Source organism: Micromys minutus, assembly GCF_963924665.1.
Source record: "Micromys minutus genome assembly, chromosome: 1".
In the NCBI taxonomy this organism is placed as follows: Eukaryota; Metazoa; Chordata; class Mammalia; order Rodentia; family Muridae; genus Micromys; species Micromys minutus.
In genome coordinates, this window is record NC_137969.1 from 91,845,283 (window position 1) to 91,867,855 (window position 22,573).

At 47.2% G+C, this 22,573-nt stretch overlaps 1 protein-coding gene across 1 annotated transcript; it reads right to left on the bottom strand.

The window, feature by feature from the left end:
• Window positions 1-641: 641 nt before the first annotated feature.
• On the bottom strand, window positions 642-21,422 carry HABP4 (hyaluronan binding protein 4). Its single transcript, XM_080936891.1, has 8 exons — window positions 20,967-21,422; window positions 13,425-13,587; window positions 10,205-10,363; window positions 9,772-9,837; window positions 8,661-8,744; window positions 4,435-4,606; window positions 2,400-2,585; window positions 642-1,718 (listed from the first exon to the last, which is right to left on the bottom strand). The coding sequence occupies exons 1-8, from the start codon at window positions 21,316-21,318 to the stop codon at window positions 1,662-1,664; spliced, it is 1,239 nt and encodes a 412-aa protein (XP_080793017.1). The 5' UTR covers window positions 21,319-21,422; the 3' UTR covers window positions 642-1,661.
• Window positions 21,423-22,573: the final 1,151 nt, after the last annotated feature.

Here is a 22,573-nt window from a genome sequence, read left to right on the forward strand (position 1 = left end):
GCCTTAAGTCTCGTCATCCTGAGACAGGAGACATCTGTGCCAGTCACACTATCCTAATTAGACATGTTGGCGTGGCTCATGATCATGCCTCAGCTAGGTAAGCGGAATTCCTTTGCCAGGCCATGTTTGACAGCCCACGAGCCCTCAACTCAGATGCCACTAAATGCCTGGCCTCCAAATTCTAAGACTAGGTGTCTTTGGCAGTCAGAAAGAGGCACAGGCTGAGGAGCCCATCTCATGCTAGGAGCCTGGCAGGGAATTCTAAGCTTAGGTCCTGTACACATCAATGAAGAATGAGCTTGCTGATGACCTTCTCTGCCTGTGACTTCTGTTCTTCTGTCTTCTCTGGAACACTCAGGGCTGTGTGGCCACCAAAAATGATACCTATCCCCCATTAAATTAGCAAGGTGGCCCCTGGGCAAAAAGCCTGTTGCAGGGCCACCTGCTGTCAAGGCTGCATTGCTTCCAAGAGTTCCCAGTGTCATTCACAACTCAAAGGAGGATGTCATGACGAAAGTCAGTGCAGGCTTCTCTGGTCAGAGCACAGTACTCAGGAGCAGTGTGCCATTCCCAGGGAAAATGAATAAGGCAGTCCATGTTCTCATTTGTTTAATAAACATGTGATCAGAAGCAGGTGGTAACCCAAAGCAAACATCCTCATTAGTTATGTCTAGGGCTTCAGCTTTAATGAGTTCAGTTTTTATACAAAGTTCAGAAGGAATACAATACCAACCTTCATTTACACCTGGATCAGTACCATCTCAGACTTTGTGGCCAAGTAGGAAGAGTACAGGTAGGTCTTGGGAGCAAGGTTCCATTGCAAGCACATCAGGCAAACCTCTCTCTTCCCAATCTCTACAGCTGTCTAACACCTTGGCTGGTCCCTCCCACATACAATGAATCCTAATTTTGCCAGTGGGTGAATAGATGGGTGGTTGGCCCTAGGTCTCAAGCTGTGAGGTGGTCCCTAAGCCTAAACCTCCACTAGAGGCCTTAAGAACAACACAGGAACTGGGGCACAATTGAAGTACAAGTCAGTCTGCTCAGAGTAAACAGTGCTAAATTCCAACACTCGTGTTGAGGGAGAAAAAAAAATACACTTTTATCAGGAAGCCTTTAGTGAGTTAAATAACATGATTATACTCAACAACCACCTTGCATACACACAGACCACGAGGTAGTTTAAATCACCAGTACTCCTCTGCTTCAGAGTGGTTGTCCCTGGTGCACAACTGAACAACGACAGGTGAGTGATATGAGAACTGGGGTAGGACTGCTCTACATGAGCGCTTCTCCATGTCTCCACATCTTGTTTTTCAAGACTCACTCTGTAGACGAGGCTGGTCTTGAACTCAGGATCTGCCTGCCTCCCGAGGGCTAGGTTTGAAGGCAGGCACCACCATGCCCAGCCGGTCTATAATCTACTTACTCTGTGCTGTAACTGTGAGAATCTATGTACACGTTTTAAACACTTTTCCTTACAAAAGTCTCCACCTGGGGAAAGGGCCTGACCTCATGGGAACTCCAGATTCCACAGAGCAAAAAAGTGCAACAATTTTACACGACACGGGAAAAGCGACATCTATTGTTCTTAGAGTCTGACTCTTCTCGCAGCAAGGAAAGTCTCTTCATAGTGCTGCTCTGCCGCAGGGGAGTGGCTGTTAGGCCAGGGCAGGGAAGTCCTCGGGGTCATCCGGGTTGGGAGCAACGTCTTGGGTCTAAAGAAGAGAGAAAGGTCTTTATTTTCACTTCTGTGCACTGGTGTTGCACTGGTGTTTTGCCTGCTTGTATGCCTTTGTGAGAGTGTTGGAACTTCTGGAACTACAGTTGCAGACAGATGGCTGTGAGCCACCGTGTGTATGCTGGAAGGGGAACTCTGATGGAGCCGCAGTGGAAGGAGACCACTTTACCTACTTTGAGGGCCGCTGTCAGGAGCTATCCCCCCTCCCCCCTTTTGCCCTCCAGACTTGGTGCTGAAGAGTTGACTCAGAGGATCGGGATTTGACCCTCAGCACCTATGTGGTGGCACCCACACACACATACAGGCTAGGTACCCACCAAGATAAGCAAGGATGAATTCACACAGCTTCTCACAGAGAGCTAGCAGTTTAGGGGAAGACATGAAGTGGGGAATTTAAGTCACAAAAGTCCGATGTTAAGGTTCTCTGGAAAGAGCCCTCCCTGACGTGAGCTTTAGTGTAGGAGCAGAAGGCAGGTGTGAAGTCTTTGGCCTGCCTGAGGGAACTACTTTTTTATGTCAAAAAAAAAAAAAAAAAGTATTTCTTTGTTCAGAATTGTTCACTCTCACAGGCTTTAGGAGGCAACCGCAAAATTAGACCACTGTAGCTCAAAGCAGTACGTCTCCTGTAGCCATAGGGGCTTACAACACAGCCACTCACCACCACTTCTGCTCGGGGGCTATAGTTCTCTGTTCTTCGGATTCTTCCTCGGCCTCCCCGGGTGCTGCCTCTGGCTCCCCGTCCAGGGCGGGGGAGGTTACCAAAGTTAATCTCCAGCTGGGATGTGATATCATTGGCAGCTTTCCTGAAGACATGAGACTCGTCCTCATAGTCCTCCTTCACCATCTGAAACAGTCATAAGGTCAGACTGGCACAGGCACAGCCGGTCCCACAGCAGTGAGCATTTCTAACGTGCTGCCCTGGTGGTCTGTGGACCGGGAAGACCCTGGATGTGTCCCAGCCCAGGTACTTGTCTCACAAGTAAAACCGTATCCCAGGCCAGCCTGCAACTCTGCCCATCCTCTTACCCTCAGGCTCCCAAGCACCAGGAGTTAGTCTTAATCCAAACACCTTTGAATTTACTATTCAAGTGTAAGTAAACCCTGCTGGGTATTGCGGCGCATGCCTTTAACGCCCCTCCCCCCAGCACTCAGGAGACAGGCAGGTGGATCTCTCTGAGTTTGAGGCCAGTCCATTCTACAGAGTTCCAGGATGCCCAGGGCTACACAGAGAAACCAGGTCTCGGAAAAAACAAAAACACAAGATTTGGCTCATGCTTTAAAAACAATCCCTGGCTAAATTCTGCAATGCCCAGAAGATTTAACAAAGACATTTACTTTATTGAAACCAAACTAATCAAACTCAGTGACTCAGACGACTGATCTCTGGAGCCAGGAAAGATGGATCTGATGTGGTTTGAGGAATTGGCTTCTATTTTCACATGTTTCCCAACCTGAGGGCACAGTGGTTTCACAGGAAACTTATCTGGCCTCTCATGTCTCTGAAAACTGTCTCTGGTGGAACATCACAAAACTTATTAGGAAAATGTAGAGGAGGAGTTTGCTGTGCTGACTGAAGTGCACGTGAAAATTGCCATGACATGGATCTCAAAGGACCCATAAGCAAAGGCCTGTGATGGTCTTGGCTGTGTCCGGAAAGGGAACACTTGACTGGTTTTTGGCCACACTCTGGCAAGCAAATATAGTTTTCTGCCATCTGCATTTTGATGTGATAGGTCCAAAGTCACAGGGCCACACAACCTGAACCAAAGCTTTTCTCACTATAAATGATCTCTCAGGCATTTTACAACAGCACTGGAAATCTAACAAAGAACCACAGACAACACTACACACTATTCTGAACTTCTGACTGCAAGTCAAGGAGTAATATCCAGCAGGGAAGATGACTACCAGAAGATCACACCATCTGCATGGTTTCGTGCTGTGACTGAACAACAGGCATTCTAAGTTCTACACCTGTGTGCTTCCGTCTTCCTTTAACTTCAGTAACAACAACAACAACAAAATGCCTTGTAGTTACAAGACTGATACTTCCCTTGGAATATCTCTGTTCAGGCATCTGGTAAAAGGCCTGATGTCTGGAACTAGAGTCACATCGGTAAAATGCTTGCACAAAGACAAGTTTGTATGCCCAACACTCAAAAAGCAGACTTTGGCAGGAACAGCACCAGGGAAGCAAAGACAGTCTTGGAGCTTACTAGCCAGTCTAGTTGCATTGGTGAGTCACAGGCACACGAGCAAGTGTATGTATGTGCACACATGCAGGGATAGAATAAGGTCTGCACAACACTAAAGTCCTTAATACTGCTTTCAGAACAGCTGGCTGTAGCATGGTGTCTATTGTTTCTAGAGCTGGACAGAGGGAGCCAGGGCTATTAAGTCACTGTACAACAGGGTCAGAGAATGTGTAGACTGTTCACATTCCTTTCCATCATCCCTGATTATGCTTGAGCAGAACCAAGAATGCCAAGTGGCAGGCCAGCAAGATGGCCTCAGTTCTGTTCCCCAGAACCACAAGTTCTCATTTGACATCTATACCCCACATACAAAATAAATGTTTTGGAGAGGGGAGAACAAGAATGCCAAATGCAAGGTCCTATTTCCACACCCACCAAGATCGGTCTATTATATGCCTGATGAGGTCAACAGTACAGATTCCCCTGAGACAAGCTTACATCATCTCTGTATCTGGATTTGTGAATCACCACTGCCTTGGAAGGAACTGTGGACTCTGGCTTCCGGATATTGAACTCAGGCTTTGGTCTAGTTTGCTCTTGAAGGTTTTTCCACTCATCTAAGGTCATCTCTTGGATTTGATTTTCCTCTTCCACCTCCAACTCAGGAACTCTGTAAAGATACATAATTACAAGAGATTATGGGGGGGGGGGGCTGATGGGACCAAATGTCTACTTCGGAAAAACAAGTTATGCTTGTGTGGGACTGCATCAGAAATGTAAATAAGGTTAAAAGTAACCCCAAGCCCTTGGGGTCCTGTCTTGTGAGTTCTCTCTACCATCCTATGCCTTCGCAGCAAACTGGAGGCACATTCTGAGCTCCACAGTCTGTGGAAATGACATCATCAGCCAGTGTCATCTCCATCACTACCATGTGCCCTTCCAGAAGGATTCCAGACTCACTCCGGGCTCATGCTCCAAACCTAACCTCCTCATGTCAAAACTGGTTTTGATCAGTTTTCTTGTGGACCTCAAATTTTCACTTTTATTTCCACATTGTCTAATAACTTCATCATGAGAACCTGTTGAAATGATTTTCATGTTTTACTCTGTTCTTGGACTCATGGTTTTGGGTGAGTGAGGTTTTTGGTGATTTATTTTTATCTTGTGTGTGAGATGGTATCAGATCCTCTGGAATTGGAGTGAGCTGCCATGCTGGTGCTGAGAATTGAACTGGGGTCCTCTGGAAGAGTAGCCAGTGCTCTTAACCACCCACGTGGCAATTCACAGCTGTCTCTGACTCCAGTTCCAGAGCATCTGACACCCTCATACAGACATACATGCAGTCAAATTACCAATACACATAAAATTAAAATCAATTTTCTGAGAGTTCATACATGATCCAGGAATTTCACACCTGAGAGAAATGAGAACATGCATAAAAGTTTACAAGGTGCCATGCACAGCAGCCTCAAACCAGAAGCTACTAGTACATTTGTCAACTGACAGACAAACAAAATCTGGAACTTAAAGTATAGGGAATTAACGTAGGCCATAACAGGACAGAAATTTGGAAACATGGCAAGTGAAATAAGCCAATGTGTCTTTTCTGTGTAAGATTCCATGTATATGAACTCTTCAGAAGAGGCAAGCTCAGAGACAAAGCAAGTCAGTGTAGCAGGTGCCCTCAAACATCAGGACACTGCTGAGAGATTCAGCTGCTGCCAGAAAACAAGGGGAGGATGGGTGTGACACCAGTAAACTGGCTAAGCTGGAAGAATAGGCATGCATTTTAGGTTGTTCACTAAAAGTCTGGTATGCAGGACTTTAAGCTCTTCCATCAAGTTCTAACCTAGGAGGTGAAGGGCCACTGGCTGAAAGGAGGAAAGCCCCAGCGTCAAAGCGGCCCACCAGAGCTGGTATGGCAGACCATCTCATCAAGGAATGGAATTTTTAAACCATCAAAACTGACAGTTGCTGAGAAGACGCTGTGGTTTTAAAGTCTGACAGAGCCACAGAAACAAGAGCTCCCCCTGAAGATTCCTACACAACTCACTTTTCCAGCTCACAGAAATGTGTGTCTATGACTAGTTAACGCCGTCTAAATAGGCACCTTAACTGTGAGTCCTATTTTAAAAACACATTCTTCATTGTTTTGAGCAGTAAACTCACAGCTGTCACAACCATCAGTCACTGTCACTCTTGTGAGAAATGACACTGGCACATCTTTACATAGCATCCAAGTTCTGGGCTCCACTCTAGGGGGCCCCTCCCTCTCGCCTACTTGTAGATATGAACAGCACAGCTGAGCACAAAACACAGTCCTCACAACTCCATGGTTCATGCAGCTGATTATGCCTTTTAATGAGGGCAGATTAAATAACTGGATCAAACTGCCTCAGTCTGCTCTGGCAGCTGAAGTGTGAGAAAGGGAGAATTGGCAGGATGAAGGGCAAGAATTCAGCAAACAGGGAAGCAAGCTTATGACTGCCGGGGGCAGGGGAGGTGTGAGGATAAGGTGCGCTCAGAAACATGAAGTGGGGACCACAAAATGAGTGCTGAGAAGGCACAGAGTTGTCAAACTTGAGGGTCCTATAGGGGCCAGGCCATTCTAGACTGTGCACATCAGGATAAAAGAGAAGACACAGGAAGCCACTGGAGGTGTCTTAAGAGGTTCAAGAATGTGACACTTGGAACGCCGGAGTGACAGCCACTGTGGTGCAGAGAGAATGTAGAGGCTCAGGGGCTACAGTGACAACAGGACGTCAGAAGCTCAGGCTGTGCTGGTGACAGATGGTAAATGGGGTATTGGGGTAGAAGAGGACTGAAAAGTGACTTTGAAGGAAACTTACAGGCTTCTGCTCGGGGAAGCTGATGGCTGACAATGCTGTCCCTGAGGCCCAGAAGTTTGTGGGGAAGCAGGCAAGCAGTTCAGTCATGCTGAATATTAGAATCAGTGAGGAAGCTGGCCTAGGTATGCAGGAGACAGACACACAGACACTCAGACCTCCGACTCGGGTTGAAGGAGGAAGGCAAAGATCTGTATTGTGTCAAAACATACATGACAATATAAGAGCAGGGTGTATAAGATCACGTAAAGACTGAGAAAGAACAGGCCTGAGGCAAACCTCGGATGAGTTACGAAGAAGATTCTCAAGGCAGAGGGAAACTAGAGCACAGTTAGCCAGAGAGCTGAGCTTAAGTCAACACTGATCCAGACTGAAGAGGCCCTTAGGCCTGGTGTGGTGGGGGAAGTATTTGGAGGGTGAGGACAAGAGGAAGCAGGCCTGGGGTTAGAGGGACAATGAGAGAAGAAGGAATGTACTAACTGAGGGGTTGAGGAGATCAGTGGGAATGACTCAAAACTGGAAGAGGCGGGAGGAAAAGCGGTGCTGTGTTCTGTCTTTGGGGATGGGAAAACCTCAGGGGAATTTCCCTGATGTGGGGAAGTACTGTCAAGGTTTTGAAGGATCCGTGGAATAGTGGAGTTTAATTTCCAGCAACCACGTGGTAGCTCACAACCATCTGCAATGAGATCCAATGTCCTCTCCTGGTGTGTCTGAAGACTGTACTCACATATATGAGATAATTAAGGTTAATAAATGTTACCAAGTGGCTCGCAAGATGGTTCAGTGGGTAAATCTGCTTGTTACACAAGCCTAGTAGTGACCAGAGACTCATCCCTGGAACCTGCATAAAGGTGGAGGAGGGAGTTGTTCTGACCTCCACATGCACATGCAATCCATTTAACACATACTAATAATAAAATAAACAAACCAAACAAAAACGAAAGCCTTTAAAAGTTCCAAGCACTCTGCCTTGTGACTTGCTTGGCTATGGATCCTGACAGGGAGAAGGCTGAGTGGACAGTTATCCAGGAGGTGGCTCGGCCTAAGAGACAAAGCTAGGACACAGGAGTTCACTGGTTAGTCAGCTCAGCTAAGATGAGGGACCTTGGCTCATTCACAAGGAAAGGAGGCTTGGCTTACAGCTTAACTGTGTGAGATGTGGAGTAGACAGTCATGAAGAGAAGACAAGAAACGAGATGAGAGAAAGAGAGATGAGGAGCCAAGGGCACATACTCAAATTTAATATACTCTTTAAAAAATCAGATTACTTAATTAGTTTGATCATCATCTATCCATTAACAAATAAACAGGATCAACCCAATGTGATACTTGAAAGGATTCAGCTTTTAAAACCCTTAAGAAAAAGTCAAGGCAGTGGCTCGGTAGGTTAAGGATGTTTACTCCGCCTGGGTATAGTGGTTCACACCCTTCACTCCAGTGCTGGGGGGCAGAGGCAAGTGGAGCTCTGTGAGTTCAAGGCTGGCCTGGTCTACATACTGAGAGTTATAGGACAGCCAGGATACATAAAGAGACCCTGTGGTTTTTTTTTTTTTTTTTTTTTTGAGCGTACCTGAGGGGCAGAGTATGAATGTCACGTAAAACGCCAGCACTGGGGAGCGGGGATAGGAGGAGCCTAGAGTTCATTGGCTAATTAGCTTAGCTTGAGATAGTGAGGGACCCTGTGTCTCAAGGCAATAGGGTTCAGAACCATACGGACAGATACCTGCTGTCCTGCTCTGGCCTCCGCATTCACACAAACACCCACCAGATACCCACCCACACCCACGACTCTGTGGTCAATAACCACAGTGCCCAATCTTACAGAGGGAGGGAGAGGGAGGGAGAGATAAACCATAGGCATAAGCAGCAGCTCCCTACTTGGCTGCAGACCCCTCGTCCAGTGCGTCCTGGCATTCCTCCATCATCGAGGTCTCTTCCATGGGTGCAGGTGGCTCTGTGTCACTGAAAAGCAACAAGAACATCCATCACACAATCCTCGTGCTCGACGATGCCCTAGTCTAACTAAGGCCAAGAAAACACATTTTTAGGCCCTGCTTCTTAAGGGCCTTGAAGGGACTACTTCTGCAGGTAAAGAAAGGAAGGCGACAGAGATGCTTAAAAATATGTTATTTCAAAAATGTCAGAGGTAAGAACAGAGACAAGAATGATGGGGGGGGGGATCCAAACTTCAGCTTTTTTTTTTAACTTTATATACATCTTATTTTTGAGGAAAGGTCTCAATCAATGTGTAGTCCGTGGGGCTTAGAACTCACTGTGTGCACCAGGATAGTCTCAAACTCACAGAGAAATCTACCTCCCTCTGCAATGCCTCCTCCCTCCAAGTGCTGGGTAGCAAAGGTGTGTGCCACCATGCTAGGGGAGAATTCCATCTTTTAACTTTTTTTTTTTTTTTGAGGCTTTTTTTATGAGCAGAAGTAATGAGTTCACTGATAGCATGGGCAAACAGTGAGACCCTGTCTCAAAAAAAATACATTCTGAGATGTGCACATGTGCCATATTGTATGCTTATGAGCATATATGCGGTCATCCATCAAGTATTACTTAGCTAAAATTAAGATAAAATAATAAACCAGACCTGGGTCTTGGTATGGTGGCATATGCGTTTGATTGGGAGGCAGAGGCAGGAGGGTCTCAATGAATTCTAGACTAGCCTGGTATATACCATGAGTTCCAGACTAGCCAGGGACTACACCGTGAGGCTCACAAATAAAACAAAAAGTAAGTGCATAAGCAAATACTTTTAAAAAAACAGTTTTGAGTCTAGATACAACATAACTATGTTTTTTAAAGCTTTCTCCTGATTTAATCGGTTCCAGGTATGTACACACGTATGTTTTGTATGTACACACAGACACAGACAGCCTCACTAAACCACAACCCACATCAATTTCTACTTGACAAACACAACCAGAGAGAACATTTTTAAGCCAAGGTTCAGAGACTCGGAGGAAACAGCCTTGCGCCTCACCTGTCTTTACCTGATCCCCAGGTACGAACGCCACAGACACCCGCACTGTCCTCCATCCTGTTTGCTCTGGAGAAACAGAATGTTTGTGTTAACCTGAGGTGGTCAGTCCCAGGCTCAGTGCAGACTGCTCTGACAGAGGGCCTGAGTTTAACGTGCAGTTCTCACATCAGACAGAATACAACTGTCTGCAGCTCTAGCGCCAGGGGATCTGACATCATCTTCCGGCCTCTGTAGGTACAGCTCACGTGCATTGAAGCCTGAACCCACTCACCCACCTGCCCACCCACATCACACACAGCCACGCACACAATTTTTTGAATCTTTAAAAAAAAAAAAAATCCCACCCCATAAGAATGACAGACAGCGCACACGTATGAGGTTGGTCATCAACAGAAAAGTCTAAAGTGTTAACAGCACCAGCAAAGGAGCTTACTTGTCATTGCTACCGTATCTTTCAAAATCTCGTTTCCCCCTTTGGTCAAAGGAGTCAAAAGCTCGGTTCCCAGGGCCGCCTCGGCCTCTGTTCCTCAGGCCTCCTCTGGGCCCTCCACGTCCTCTCGGTGGTCTGTCCCGATCAAACCTGTCAACTGGTCTGGGGAGAGAAGGGTATCGTGAAAAGTGGTGGAATGTGCTTAAAAAGGCTGAAACCTCTTTGAGAAAAACAAACTAGAAGGCAGTCACAGTTGTCTGTCAGAAAGCATGATGCTCAACTAAACTGAGAGTTAACCACTGAGCATCCTGTTCCTGGCACTGTTCTGAGCACGGTACACACGGCACCTTAATTCTCACACCACCGTTAGTACACAGGACTACTAAAGAGATGAGACCCTGACGCAGGAGAGAGGGGTTTGCCGGAGCGGTGGGCACATGGGTGCCAGGCAGGGAGCACAGACACTGGTCCTCTCCCGGTATAGCCTAATTCCCTTGTTTATACACAATGACTGTGTTAGTTCAGTGTAAAGGCTCTTTCCTGTCTTGGTTCTAAGCATTTAATTTGGAACGTTTTGTATAAACGGTGTCCCTCCAAATCTCCCTTGTGAATACACGGCCACAAGGTTACAGTATTTGGAGCTGAAATCATTGACGTACTGAACCTTATTCTGCCCTGTGACTTTACACAAATGCCCAAAGACAGTGAAGACTTTGGTGTTTTTAAGACTTATTTTAATTTCTGTGTATGCCTGTGTGAGTCTCGGCGGACAGGACAGGGGCGTCAGATCCTCTGGAGCTGGAGTTACAAGCAATTGTGAGCTGCCTGGTAAGTGACGGGTCCTCGGAAGAACAGCAAGTTCTCTTACCTGCCAATCTGCAACCTGACACACTAATTTCTTAATAAGCATATGTGCAGGGAGTTCAGGTAAGTTCTAGAAGCCCAACAGAAAGCTACTGCTTGGCTGAGAGGAACGTCTGCATCCGAGATCCACACACACCAACATGACATGACTGTTCTGTACATCTGAACCTGGTTCAGTCAACCCGTCACACTCAGGATGTGGCTTCTGAGGGAAAATACATGTTCTGCCTGGACAGAGTCAACATCCTTGTCAAACTAAACCTAGACCAGAACTACTCCCAACTCTCTGTCCCTCTGGTTTTCATCTATAAGCTGGCAGGGCCGAATTTAGACTTTTAAGATGACGAAGATTTTGTAATTCTGTCCAGTAACTTGTATTAAGAAAGTCGAAGCAGCTGGGCAGTGGTGGTACCAGTGCTCAGGAGGCTGAGGCAGGTGGATCTCGAGTTCGAGGCCAGCCTGGTCGACAGATCGAGTTCCAGGGACAGCCAGAGATGTAAAGAAACCCTGTCTTGAAAAACCAAACAAACAAACAAACACAAAAACAAAACAAAAAAATCAAAGTAAGTGTACTTTAATTCAAATAAGCAAAAACAAAACAAAAAACAACCAACCAAACAAACAAAAAAAAATCTACCCAGATTACAACCCAGTTTGCAAAAAGATGTGAGAGATGCCATCACATATTAGTGACAAGCCAAACTATCAACAGTGGTTAGTCCCTGTGAACTGAAGGCCGCCTGACCCCAATTTTGTCTGTTTTGATACCATCTGCACCCATTCAACCTTATAAAGCCTAATGCTGAGCCAAGCACAGGCCCAATGGCACTCATCCAGATAATGGGTCACAACACGGCCATTGAGTACAGGTCTTCCATCATGTGCATTAATACACAACTAGAAATACTAAGCAAACACTGCTATCACACAACGAGGGGGGACACCCTCATGTGTGTCAAGAAGAAATGGAAGTATATAGAGCAGCCAGTGTGTATGCACTGCCATCTGTGGTAGTTTGAATGGTTGGCCCTTAGCTGATGGAAAGGTGTAGGAAGGTTTAGGAAGTGTGGCCTTTGTTGAAGGAGTTATGTCATGGGTGCAGGCTTTGAGGTTCCAAAAGCCCTTATTATTCCATTGCTGTCTCAATGAGGTGATCTCAGCCTTGTGGTTATGGATGAGGTGTGAGCTCTCAGCCACTCAACTATTGCTTCAACACCATGTCTGCCTGTGCCTGCCTGCCTGTACCTGTCTGCCTGTGCCTACCTGTGCCTGCCTGTGCCTGTCTGCCTGTGCCTACCTGTGCCTGCCTGTGTGCCTGTGCCTCCCTGCCTGTGCCTGCCTGTGCCTACCTGTACCTGCCTGTGCCTGCCTGTGCCTGCCTGTGCCTACCTGTGCCTGCCTGTGCCTGTCTGCCTGTGCCTACCTGTGCCTGCCTGTGTGCCTGTGCCTCCCTGCCTGTGCCTGCCTGTGCCTACCTGTACCTGCCTGTGCCTGCCTGTGCCTACCTGTGCCTACCTGTGCCTGCCTGTGCCTACCTGTGCCTGCCTGTGCCTGCCTGCCTGCCTGTGCCTGCCTGCCTGTGCCTGCCTGTGCCTGCCTGTGCCTACCTGTGCCTGCCTGTGCCTGCCTGCCTGTGCCTACCTGTGCCTACCTGTGCCTGCCTGTGCCTGCCTGTGTGCCTGTGTGCCTGTGCCTGCCTGTGCCTGCCTGTGCCTGCCTGCCTGTGCCTACCTGTGCCTGCCTGTGCCTGCCTGTGCCTGCCTGTGCCTACCTGTGCCTGCCTGCCTGTTCCTGCCATGCTCCCCAACACCATGGTAACAGACTCACACTCTGAAACTTTAGGACCTCAACTAAATGGCTTTTTTTTTAATAGGTTGCCTTGGTAAGGTGCCTCTTCACAGCAATAGAAAAGTAACTGAGACACCATTTTACCTCCTCAGTAGATCAGTAGGTAGGAAAATGGGACAAAGCCTGAAAGGTGACCATCTCTGATGGCAAGGTGGGCTAGGTGTTAAGAGGGTAGTATGGGGAGAGAAAGACAGAGAGAGAGAGGAGAGGAGAGGGAGAGGAGTCGAAGCCGGCCATGAGAGGGAAGAGTGGAGAGAGAGGGAGGAAGGGAATGAGAGAGTGGGAGCAGGAAGGCAAGAGCAAGAGAGAAGCAAGAGAGCAAAAACATCATTTCCTGAAGTAAGAAAAAAGTAAATGGCAGGGCCTTCACGTTCTATTGAAGGTAACACGACTTGTGACTTACCTCAACCAATTACTTTAGGATTGCCACCACAGAAATGTCAGAAAGCCTAGTGGTGATCTGGAAACCTCAGGGGCCCCGGCCACCCTAATGGAGGACTGAGGTACATACTTGTCATCGGCAAACTTCTCCGCTGTCAAGTTGGCCTGTCTCTCGGTGTCGTAGGGCCGGTATTCCCTGTAGGACCTTCGCTCTGCTCTATCAAGCACCACGTCTGTCCCCCTGTTGTCATTCCAGCCTTGCTGCTCCCCTCTTCTAGGGGCCCGCTTCTGGCCTGCCAGGAGAATCAGAGCAAAGCTGGAACACAGCATCCATAGCAGCGTGGGACAGGGTGGGCACGGGGTTTAGAGGTTTCTACCAGAAGCCAAAGTCATTGGGAAGTGGGGGTACTGGAGAGACACGGTTACTGCCTCCTGCTGCCTCGGCTGCTAATTATCAGAGACTTTACCAAGTCCTAGAAATTCCAGGATTAACCCATTCAAACTACAGATTTAGAGAGTGTTATTAAGGAGCCCAGACCAGCCTTGAACAGACCCACCTTCTCCAGGGCCACCGTGTGTGGCTAGTTTTACTTTTTTTTTTTTTTTTTCAGTGCCTCTGTATCTGCTGTTAGGTCTATTTTACTGGATGGGTGGCATTTCACAGACAGCCTTACAAGTCATGATGATAAAGCCCATCTAAGGAAAGTAAAGGAGAAAAGCTGCGCCTCAGACTACACTTTTAGAACCCCAGCCCAGCTACAGCCAGGTTTGGTGGCCCACGCCTTTCATCCCAGGCCTGGGGGGTGCGGGTGGGGGAAGGGCAGAGGCAGGTGGATCTCTGAGTGAGTTCCAGGACAGTCAGGACTACACAGAGAAACCTTGAAAAACCAAAACTGGGGGCTGGAGAGATGGCTTAATGGTTAAGAGCCTTGACTGCTCTTCCAGAGGTCCCGAGTTCAATTCCCAGCAACTACCTGTAATGGGATCCGATGCCCTCTTCTGGTGTGTCTGAAGACAGTGACAGTGTACACATATACATAAAATAAAAAATTAAGAAAAATTTAAAAAAAGAAAAGAAAACCCAAAACCAAACAAACAGCCGAACAAACAACCCCTCTTCAACCAGAATGAAAAAGAATCCCAGCTACCAACAAACCAAGGGTAGTTAGGGGTCTGCCATCTAACATGAAAGCGTTTGTTTTCACACGGGGGTGTGCACATATGTGACACCACCCATTTCACACATATTCCCTGACCCGTTTAAGAGGCAGCCATTACTCAAATTGGGTGAACTGGCTGGTTTTGACACAAGCTAGAGGCATCAAGAGGAAGGAGCCTCCATTGAGAAAATATCTCCATGAGGTCCAGCTGTAAGGCATTTTCTCAGTGATCAGGGGGGAGGACCCAGCCCATGTGAATGCTGCCCTCTCTGGGCTGGAGGTCCTGGGCTCTGTAAGAAGGCAGGCTGAGCAAGCCAGTAAGCAGCACCCTCCATGGTCTCAGAGTCAGCTCCTGCCTCCAGGTTCCTGTCCTGACTTCTTCCAGTGATGGTCTGTGAACTGAGAGTAAGCCACGTAAACCCTTTCCTCCCCAGCTTGCTTTGTGGTCATGGTGTTTCGTCGCAGTGACAAAGCACAGGGACCTTTGGTTCACTGAAGACACAGCCCGGCTGGGGCAGGTTTACTGTGTACTCCTCCCCTCTCCTTTTTTCCTTTTCTCTACTTTTTGTGTTGTTGTTTTTTTTTTTTTTTTTTTTTTCCCAAGACTGGGTTTCTACAAAGCCCTGGCTATACTGGAACTGGCTATGTAGACCAGGCTGGTCTTGAACTTGGAGATCCACCTGCCTCTGCCTCCCGAGTGCTGAGATCAAAGGGGTGCACCACCACCACCTGGCCCTGGTCTCAGCTGTTTTATTTGTCGCTTCTTACAGTATGTGCCGCTTCTAGTCCCATGGTTTTTACTTTCTTAGCAGAAATTATTCTTTGAATTGATTTATAGTTATAAAAGGTTTAATTTCTTCACACAGGTACGTTTTGATGGTTACATTCCTCACACAGATATGCTTATTTGTATATATAGGCATATATACCTACGCTCTTAGGAAATACGTGCATATATGTATTTTCACAGTATTTCCTAACCTTTAAAATCTAGCGCGCGCTTGCGCGCGCGCGCGCACACGCGCACACACACACACGCACATTAGTTATACCAGTTTTCATTCTGAGGCAATCATCATGTCTGTTGATATCATTAACACAAAACTATACACTTTTTACTTTTCACGCAGAGTTGTTTTTAAGTTTGATAAACCAAACCACAAACCTAAACTCAGTCTCTGTCTCTCTTTGAGATGGGTTTCACTGTGTAATCCTGCTGGTCTGGAGCTCCCTATGTAGATCAGGTGAGAAATCTACCTGCCTCTTAGTGCTGGGATTAACGATGTACACTATTAGGCCTCGAAGCCTGTTTTCAATGTCACATGACTAAAAATATTTAAGTACAATTTCTATTACTAAGTGAGTTTCAAAATCTAAGTTTCTGGTATGCTTATAACATCAAAAGATACCATAACTACAGCTTTTATTGGAAAAACTTACGTTATCAAGAAACCAAAATTGGGTGCTAGAGAGATGGCTCAGTGGGCTAAGTGCTTGTTTTGTAAATATGAGGATCTGAGCTCAGATCCCTGAACCTACAGAAAAGCCAAAAGTGAGGAAGCATGCCTAACACCAACACTCAGGAAGCAGAGAGAATCCACGGCCAGTTAGTCTAGATACATGGTGAGTTCTGGGAAGGCCATGTCTCTAGAGAGATGGCCCCATTGTTGGGAGCATGAAATGCTCTTCCAGAGGACCTGGGTTCAATTCCCAGCACCCATGTGGCAGCTCACAATTTAACTCCAGTTTCAAGGGATCCGACACCCTCACACAGACATATGTGTGAGCAAAACACCAATGCATGTAAAATAAAAATAAATGAGTAATTAAATCACACGTGCGCACACACTCAAAACTGGAAGAGGCAATCCCAATATCTAAGGGTAAGGGAACATTACAGAAGAGGTAGAAAGACAGTAAGTCAGAGGACCAGGACATCTGCTGCAAGACAGTATCTTCTAGATAGGATAGGGATGCTGTACCCATAAAATCTACACAAAAGTTGCGTAACGACACCAGATGGCATGCCAATGTGGATGGGGGAAATCTCTTAAAGCCCCAAACCTAGATGAAGAACTACAGGCAACCAACGGCCTCTGAGAGAGGGGAATCAGTTTTCTCCAGGGACAAGCCCCCTTGATAGGTTAGTCAATCCTAAGTGGCCAGCCCTAAATACACGTACATTTGAGCAACAATAAATGGATTTAGTGTGCGTGCGTGTGTGTAAGAATAATATCAAAGAGGTCATGAATCTCAGCGGGGGTAGGGGCACAGGAAGATTTGGGAGGAAAGGAAAGAGAAGATTATGTAAATATGATACTCATATATGGAATTCTCAAAAAAATCTAAAAATATTGGAAGAGGTTTTTGAAATACAAGGGATAAATTATCATTCCGGAAATTCACAAGCTGAAAATATAAAAAGGTCTGTGACTTCTTCTCAGTATAAAAAATAAACTGCTGGGGAAATGGCTCAGCTATTAAGAGGACTGGAGCTCACACCCACATGGCTGGTTTTGGGTGTTACCTTGACACAGCTGGAGTTATCACAGAGAAAGGAGCCTCACAGTTGAGGAAATGCCCCCATGAGATCAGCTGTAAGGCATTTTCTCAACTAGTGATCAAGGAGGGGAGGGCCCAGCCCTTTGTGGGTGGTGCCATCCCTGGGCTGGTAGACCTGGGTTCTATAAGAAAGCAGGCTGAGCAAGCCAGGGGAAGCAAGCCAGTAAGTAACATCCCTCCATGGCCTCTGCATCAGCTCCTGCTTCCTGACCTGCTTGAGTTCCAGTCCTGACTTCCTTTGGTGATGAACAGCAATATGGAAGTGTAAGCTGAATAAACCCTTTCCTCCCCAACTTGCTTCTTGGTCATGTTATGTACAGGAATAGAAACCCTGACTAAGACAACTCATACACATAAAATAAAAATATGTTTTATGGGCTGGAGAAATGGCTCAGTGGTTAAGAGCACTTGACTACTCTTCCAGAGGTCCTGAGTTCAATTCCCGGCAACCACATAGTGGCTCACAACCATGAGATCTGATGTCTTCTTCTGGTGTGTCTGAAGACAGCTACAATGTAATCACATAAAATAAATCTTTTTTTAAGTTAATTAAAAATAGTTATTTTCTTTATAAGACTTTTTAAAAAATGTGTAAATATGCTTGCCTGCATGTGTATATAAGTACAATCTACATGTATGTAATGCCCACAGAGGCCAGAAGAGGGTATTATATCCCCAAAACTGAAGTTACAGATGGCTGTGAGCCACTATGTGGGTGCTGGGAACCAAACTCAGGTCCTCAGCAAGTGTGGTAAGTGTGCTTAACCACTGAGCCATTTCTCCAGCCCCAATAGTTTTTTTTTTAATGCATAAAATGTATTATGTATACAGTATTCTGCCTGCATAGATGCCTGTATGCCAGAAAAGGGTGCCAAGATCACATCACAAGATGGTTGTGAGCCACCATGTGGTTGTTGGGATTTGAACTCAGGATCTCTGGAAGAGCAATTAGTGCTCTTAACCACTGAGCCATCTCTCCAGCCCTTTAACTTTTGATTTCCTACTAGCAACTCAGATTTTTATAAAAGTATGTATCTCTGTTTAGCTACAGAGTTGCTTAAGTGCTTTTTCTCACTTCTTTCTGCTTTCTCTAAGTTATTTCTAATTATATCAATTAAGCAAAATCTCTTCCAGGGCTCCTGTGTGTAAAATGAACTGTTAGATGCAATTTATTATAATAATTATGAGGACCTTGCAAACATTACATTTTTCTTAAACCCCAAAACAAAGTAATCAGGGACAGATTTTTATTCCTCCACAACTTGATTCTAGAAGATCACCATGCAACTGGACCTAGCTTCTCTGTGCTAGATCAGCAGCTTGGAATAGGTGATATAGATGCTGCATTTCCCAGGTCTTTCCAGGAAAGATCTAGCCTCAGTGGTCTGATCACCAGAGAGTAAGCAGAATACAGTAATGTGCATAGTAAGATTTCCTATAAGACAAAGCTGAATGTTGGCTTTACAACATAACCTTGAAAGTCTAGGGAAACAAGGAATGAATCGGATGATTCAAAAAAGAATTTATTCCTGGGCAAGGCTCATTTGAGGGTTATCATTAGACAGACATAGACACTAAAGTTAATATATTTCCATGGGAAAAAAAACAATGAGTTCCACATCATTTTGAGATCAGGAACTGTTTCTGCTACACAGCAAATGTGCATGGTATTTTTTTTTTTTTTTTTCTGACTGCAGAAAAGCATGGTCTTTCATGTCAGTTAGAGCTAACAAAGCCTATGGAGTCTCTCTATAACCCATCAGATATATTTAGAACAGTAGCTACAAGTATTAGAACCGTGCACACTTGAAAAAAGAAATCTCATTACAAAATTCTAACATTCAACTAGGTCTCAAAAGCCAGAATGACTACATTGTGAACTGAAAGAGAAATAACGTTCTAAGTATACGAGCTTACAATAGCAAGTAGAGAGTATGCTGAAAAGAGAAAAGAAAGAGCACTGTACCCGTGTTCGTGCATTTTTGAATATGCAAGTGTGCTTGAGATTCCAGAAGCCAGAGGGAAGCCCTGAGTGTTCACCTCCGAACAGCCCACCTTACTTTCTGAGACCGGGTCTCTCGCTCTGGGAATTGGGGCCCATAGATTCAGGCAGGGATGGAACTAACTCAGATCCTCATGTTCTCAGAACAAATGTTTTCTCCCAGCCCCACACTGTGCGTCCATTACATAGATATATGTATATAAATGCAAAGTGTTAATCATAAGAAACATAAGGGTCCCTTCTGCTAACTTCACACACTTTGGAATTCTGTAACAAGGGCCGGGGGTTCAAGTTCATAGTTGATCACTTTCACAACATGAAGGAGACCCTGGGTGCATCATAACAAAAATACTTTTAATTTTAAAAAAGCTAAAAAGCAACATTCCAGTCAGGTGTGGTAGTGCAGTTCTAGGAATATCTCTGTGAATTAGAGGAAAGATTGGTCTACAGAGAGTCCTAGAACAGCACAGAGAAACTCTGTCTCAAAAAAAAAAACAAAAACAAACAAACAAAACCATCATTTTACCAGTAGTAACTGGTAATCTTCCCAAGGTTAGTATATTTGATAAAAAAAATAGTAAAAATAAAATAAAATAAAAAGGTCAAATTCCTTCCCTCCCATTTTTCTAAATACATTTAAGAGAAACTTAATACAAAATGCACAGTATGGTGCATTTCCACTTTAAAAGGAGTCCCAAATTCACCAAGGTAGCCATCTTCATTAATGATTTCCTGAATCTCAACCAATGTCTCAAATGAACTTTACAGATAAAGGTAAACATTACCAGCTGAAGCCGGAGGTGGAGCCGACCCTTTCCAAGTGAGGACTAGGTAATAATGCCCACACGGACACCTGCCTACCCCGTGGTCAAACTACACTCTAATCTCAATACCCCTTCTTGCCAACCTTAGGGCTATAAACTTAATACAGGGAAAACGGAGCGTTCATTTGGTGAGAGCTTGGCTGCAAAAGCCTTGACGCAGCTCAGGTGACAGCCACGAAGTCTGAAGCAGCCTCCCACGCAGACAGTACACCCAGAGGAGGGCTGACCCTTCTGCTTAAGCATAACTTTGAGCATTCCGCTTGCAAAGGTTAAAACCGCTTCGGGGGGGGGGCAAGTAATCAACCACAGATTACACGTCCACTATTCTACCTGCCATCGATGTCAGCTAACATCTGGAAGCGCTAAGATGGAGAAAAGGACCAAGGCGCAGAGGAGCCAGAACCCCAAGCCCACCCCACTCACCCAGGACTCAGGTCTGCCCTCTCGGGGCTCCCACACCTGAGGGTGCTCAGGCCTCCCTGAATTACGAGGCCCAGAGTCTGGGATCCCTGAAGGTTTCAGCAGCGCATCGCCTACAGAGCTGGTAGGCTGAGTCCCGCAGAGGCCGGCTGGGAGGAGGAAGGATGCAGCCAGCTGCAGATGTGGAGATCCCAGCTGCGCAACCCTCAGGCTGTCAGTCCCGGCCCCTCCACGGAACAAGAATGTCATGAGGGTGACCCGCAAGAGTCACACCATGCCTTTTTGCCCATTAAGAACCTCCAGCTCGGCCCACCTGGAACGGGTGGAGAGGGACGCCCCCCCCCTCGAGGGAGGGTGATTCCCGACCCGTCCTCCTGGATAGGGACCCAGGGAGTGACCAAAGGCCCTCCGTCCACCAAGATTCACAGCTCTGCTCACTGTCCCCACATCTGGATAAACCCACCGAGAGTGATACCCTAGCCCCTTCACTGAGACAGGGTGACCAGGGACCGGGAGGGTGGCCCTGGAGGGTCACGATCCCTCAAAAGTGGCCCCCGAGTGATCCCTGGAAACATGACCCCGAAAAAACTGTTATCTTGAAGGGTGGCCCCCGGAAGGGTGACCCCGGGTCCTGTGCCCATCAGGACACCCAGCTCTGATTCGCCCACGCGGCTGGAGGGGTGACCTCAGTGCCCGCGGCGTACCTGGCGGCTGCGGGCCCCCAGGGCTGTCTGGCTGCTGTGCGCCGGACGCCGCGAGGCTCTTGCGCTCCTTCTGCGACTCCCTGCGGCCCGCCGCGCCGGGCCTGTGTCCTGAGGCCACGGCCGGGCTCCTGCCGCCACGGTGCCCAGCCCCGCTAGCCGCCGCCGCCGCCGCCTCATCCCGACGCTTGCGCTGCAGCTGCTGCTGGCGCCGGTGCTCGGCCTCCCGCAGGATGTCGAACGGGTCCGACTCGTCGTCCAGCAGCTGATGGAAGCGGTTGGCCACGACGCAGCCGAACGTCTCCTGCATCGCGGCGCCCGCGGCGGCTACCGGGCTCCCCAAGGCCCCCTTCATGACTCGGCCGCTGCGGGCGCCGCGGGCAGCCCAGGCCAGTGAGGTTCAGCGAAGCCGCGGGCGAGGACCCATGCTGCTGCTGCCGCCGCTGCTGCCGCCGCCGCCGCCGCCGCACTCGGGGCCCCGCGGTCGGCTCCTCCCCGCCGGCGCGCCCCAGCCAATCAGCGCTTGCGGACACGCCCTTCGGCCCCGGCACGCACGGAGACCCAATGGGAGGTCGGTATCTGTGACGTCACGCCCCACTTTATCCCGCCCACTCTAAGGCCTGTGGGCGTGGTGGTCGGGGGGGTCCTGGGCGGAGCTACCACGAGCTATTCGGGAAGGCTTCTGCTAGAGTTCTCTCGGCGGTGTGCGCCAGGGGTGAGCTGGGTTGCACACAGCCACACTTCACCTAAGTGACCTAGTCACGAGCCTTTCCGCGGCTTGCGTCTCTGGGGGAGAGCTGTAGACTTGAGGGAAAGTGCCTAGAGAAGAGTCAGCGTTCTCAACTGGAAGCTGAGCCCGGTCAAGAAGCTTGGAGAGACTTGAGCTTCAAGAGGTGTGACAGGGACAGGAGACCAAAACAGCCCATTCAAGCGCAAAGAAACAACCACAGACCCACTGTGATGTTGTGATGAGTGCAGAGTGGACAGGGTGAGGTTTAGATAGCGGTTGTTTTTCTTTTGAGACATCCAGTTAAGGCCTGGCTTCTGGGAAATCAAACTCCAAACTAGATGTCAGGCTTGCTGGCGAGTGCCTTTGCTCTCTGAAAATTAATTTTGTAAGTTAGTATTCAAAGTGATGGTTCTTATAAACATGTGTGTCTGTGTGTGTGTATGTATGTGTGTATGTATATATATATATATATATGTATATATATATATATATATATAGTGTATATGCCATTACACTTTGTTCTAAACTGCCCCTCTCCTTCATTGCCCTTCTTTCCCATAACACCAACCAGCCTGCTGGTTCCCTTCCTCTCTCCCAAGTAGTTTTCACTTCATAGGACATGTTAAGAGGCCTGAGTTTTAGTGTTATCCCACTTCTCTGTGCAAAGATTATCAAAAGTGATTTTTGTCTCAAATTGTAACTTCCTGGGCTTGCCATTCAGGGAGCTCAGTAAATTGTCAGATGGCTAGAGATTTTTAGGATAGCTGGTCATTTCTTTCTTTGAATTAAAGACTAGTGCCTGTATTTTCTTGCCAAAATTGGAAACAGGTATTTAGATGAAATTTTGTATTATTCTCAGAGGTGCCATTCACAAAATCCA

Bases quoted from the DNA above. Each gene is read 5' to 3' on its own strand.
- HABP4 (XM_080936891.1), bottom strand. From the start codon at position 21,318: ATGAAGGGGGCCTTGGGGAGCCCGGTAGCCGCCGCGGGCGCCGCGATG. The intron at 9,838-10,204 runs GTAAGCTCCTTT...CTGTTTCTCCAG, and splicing joins AGATACGGTAGCAATGACAA to AGCAAACAGGATGGAGGACA. The intron at 1,719-2,399 runs GTGAGTGGCTGT...TCTCTTCTTTAG, and splicing joins GCCCCCGAGCAGAAGTGGTG to ACCCAAGACGTTGCTCCCAA.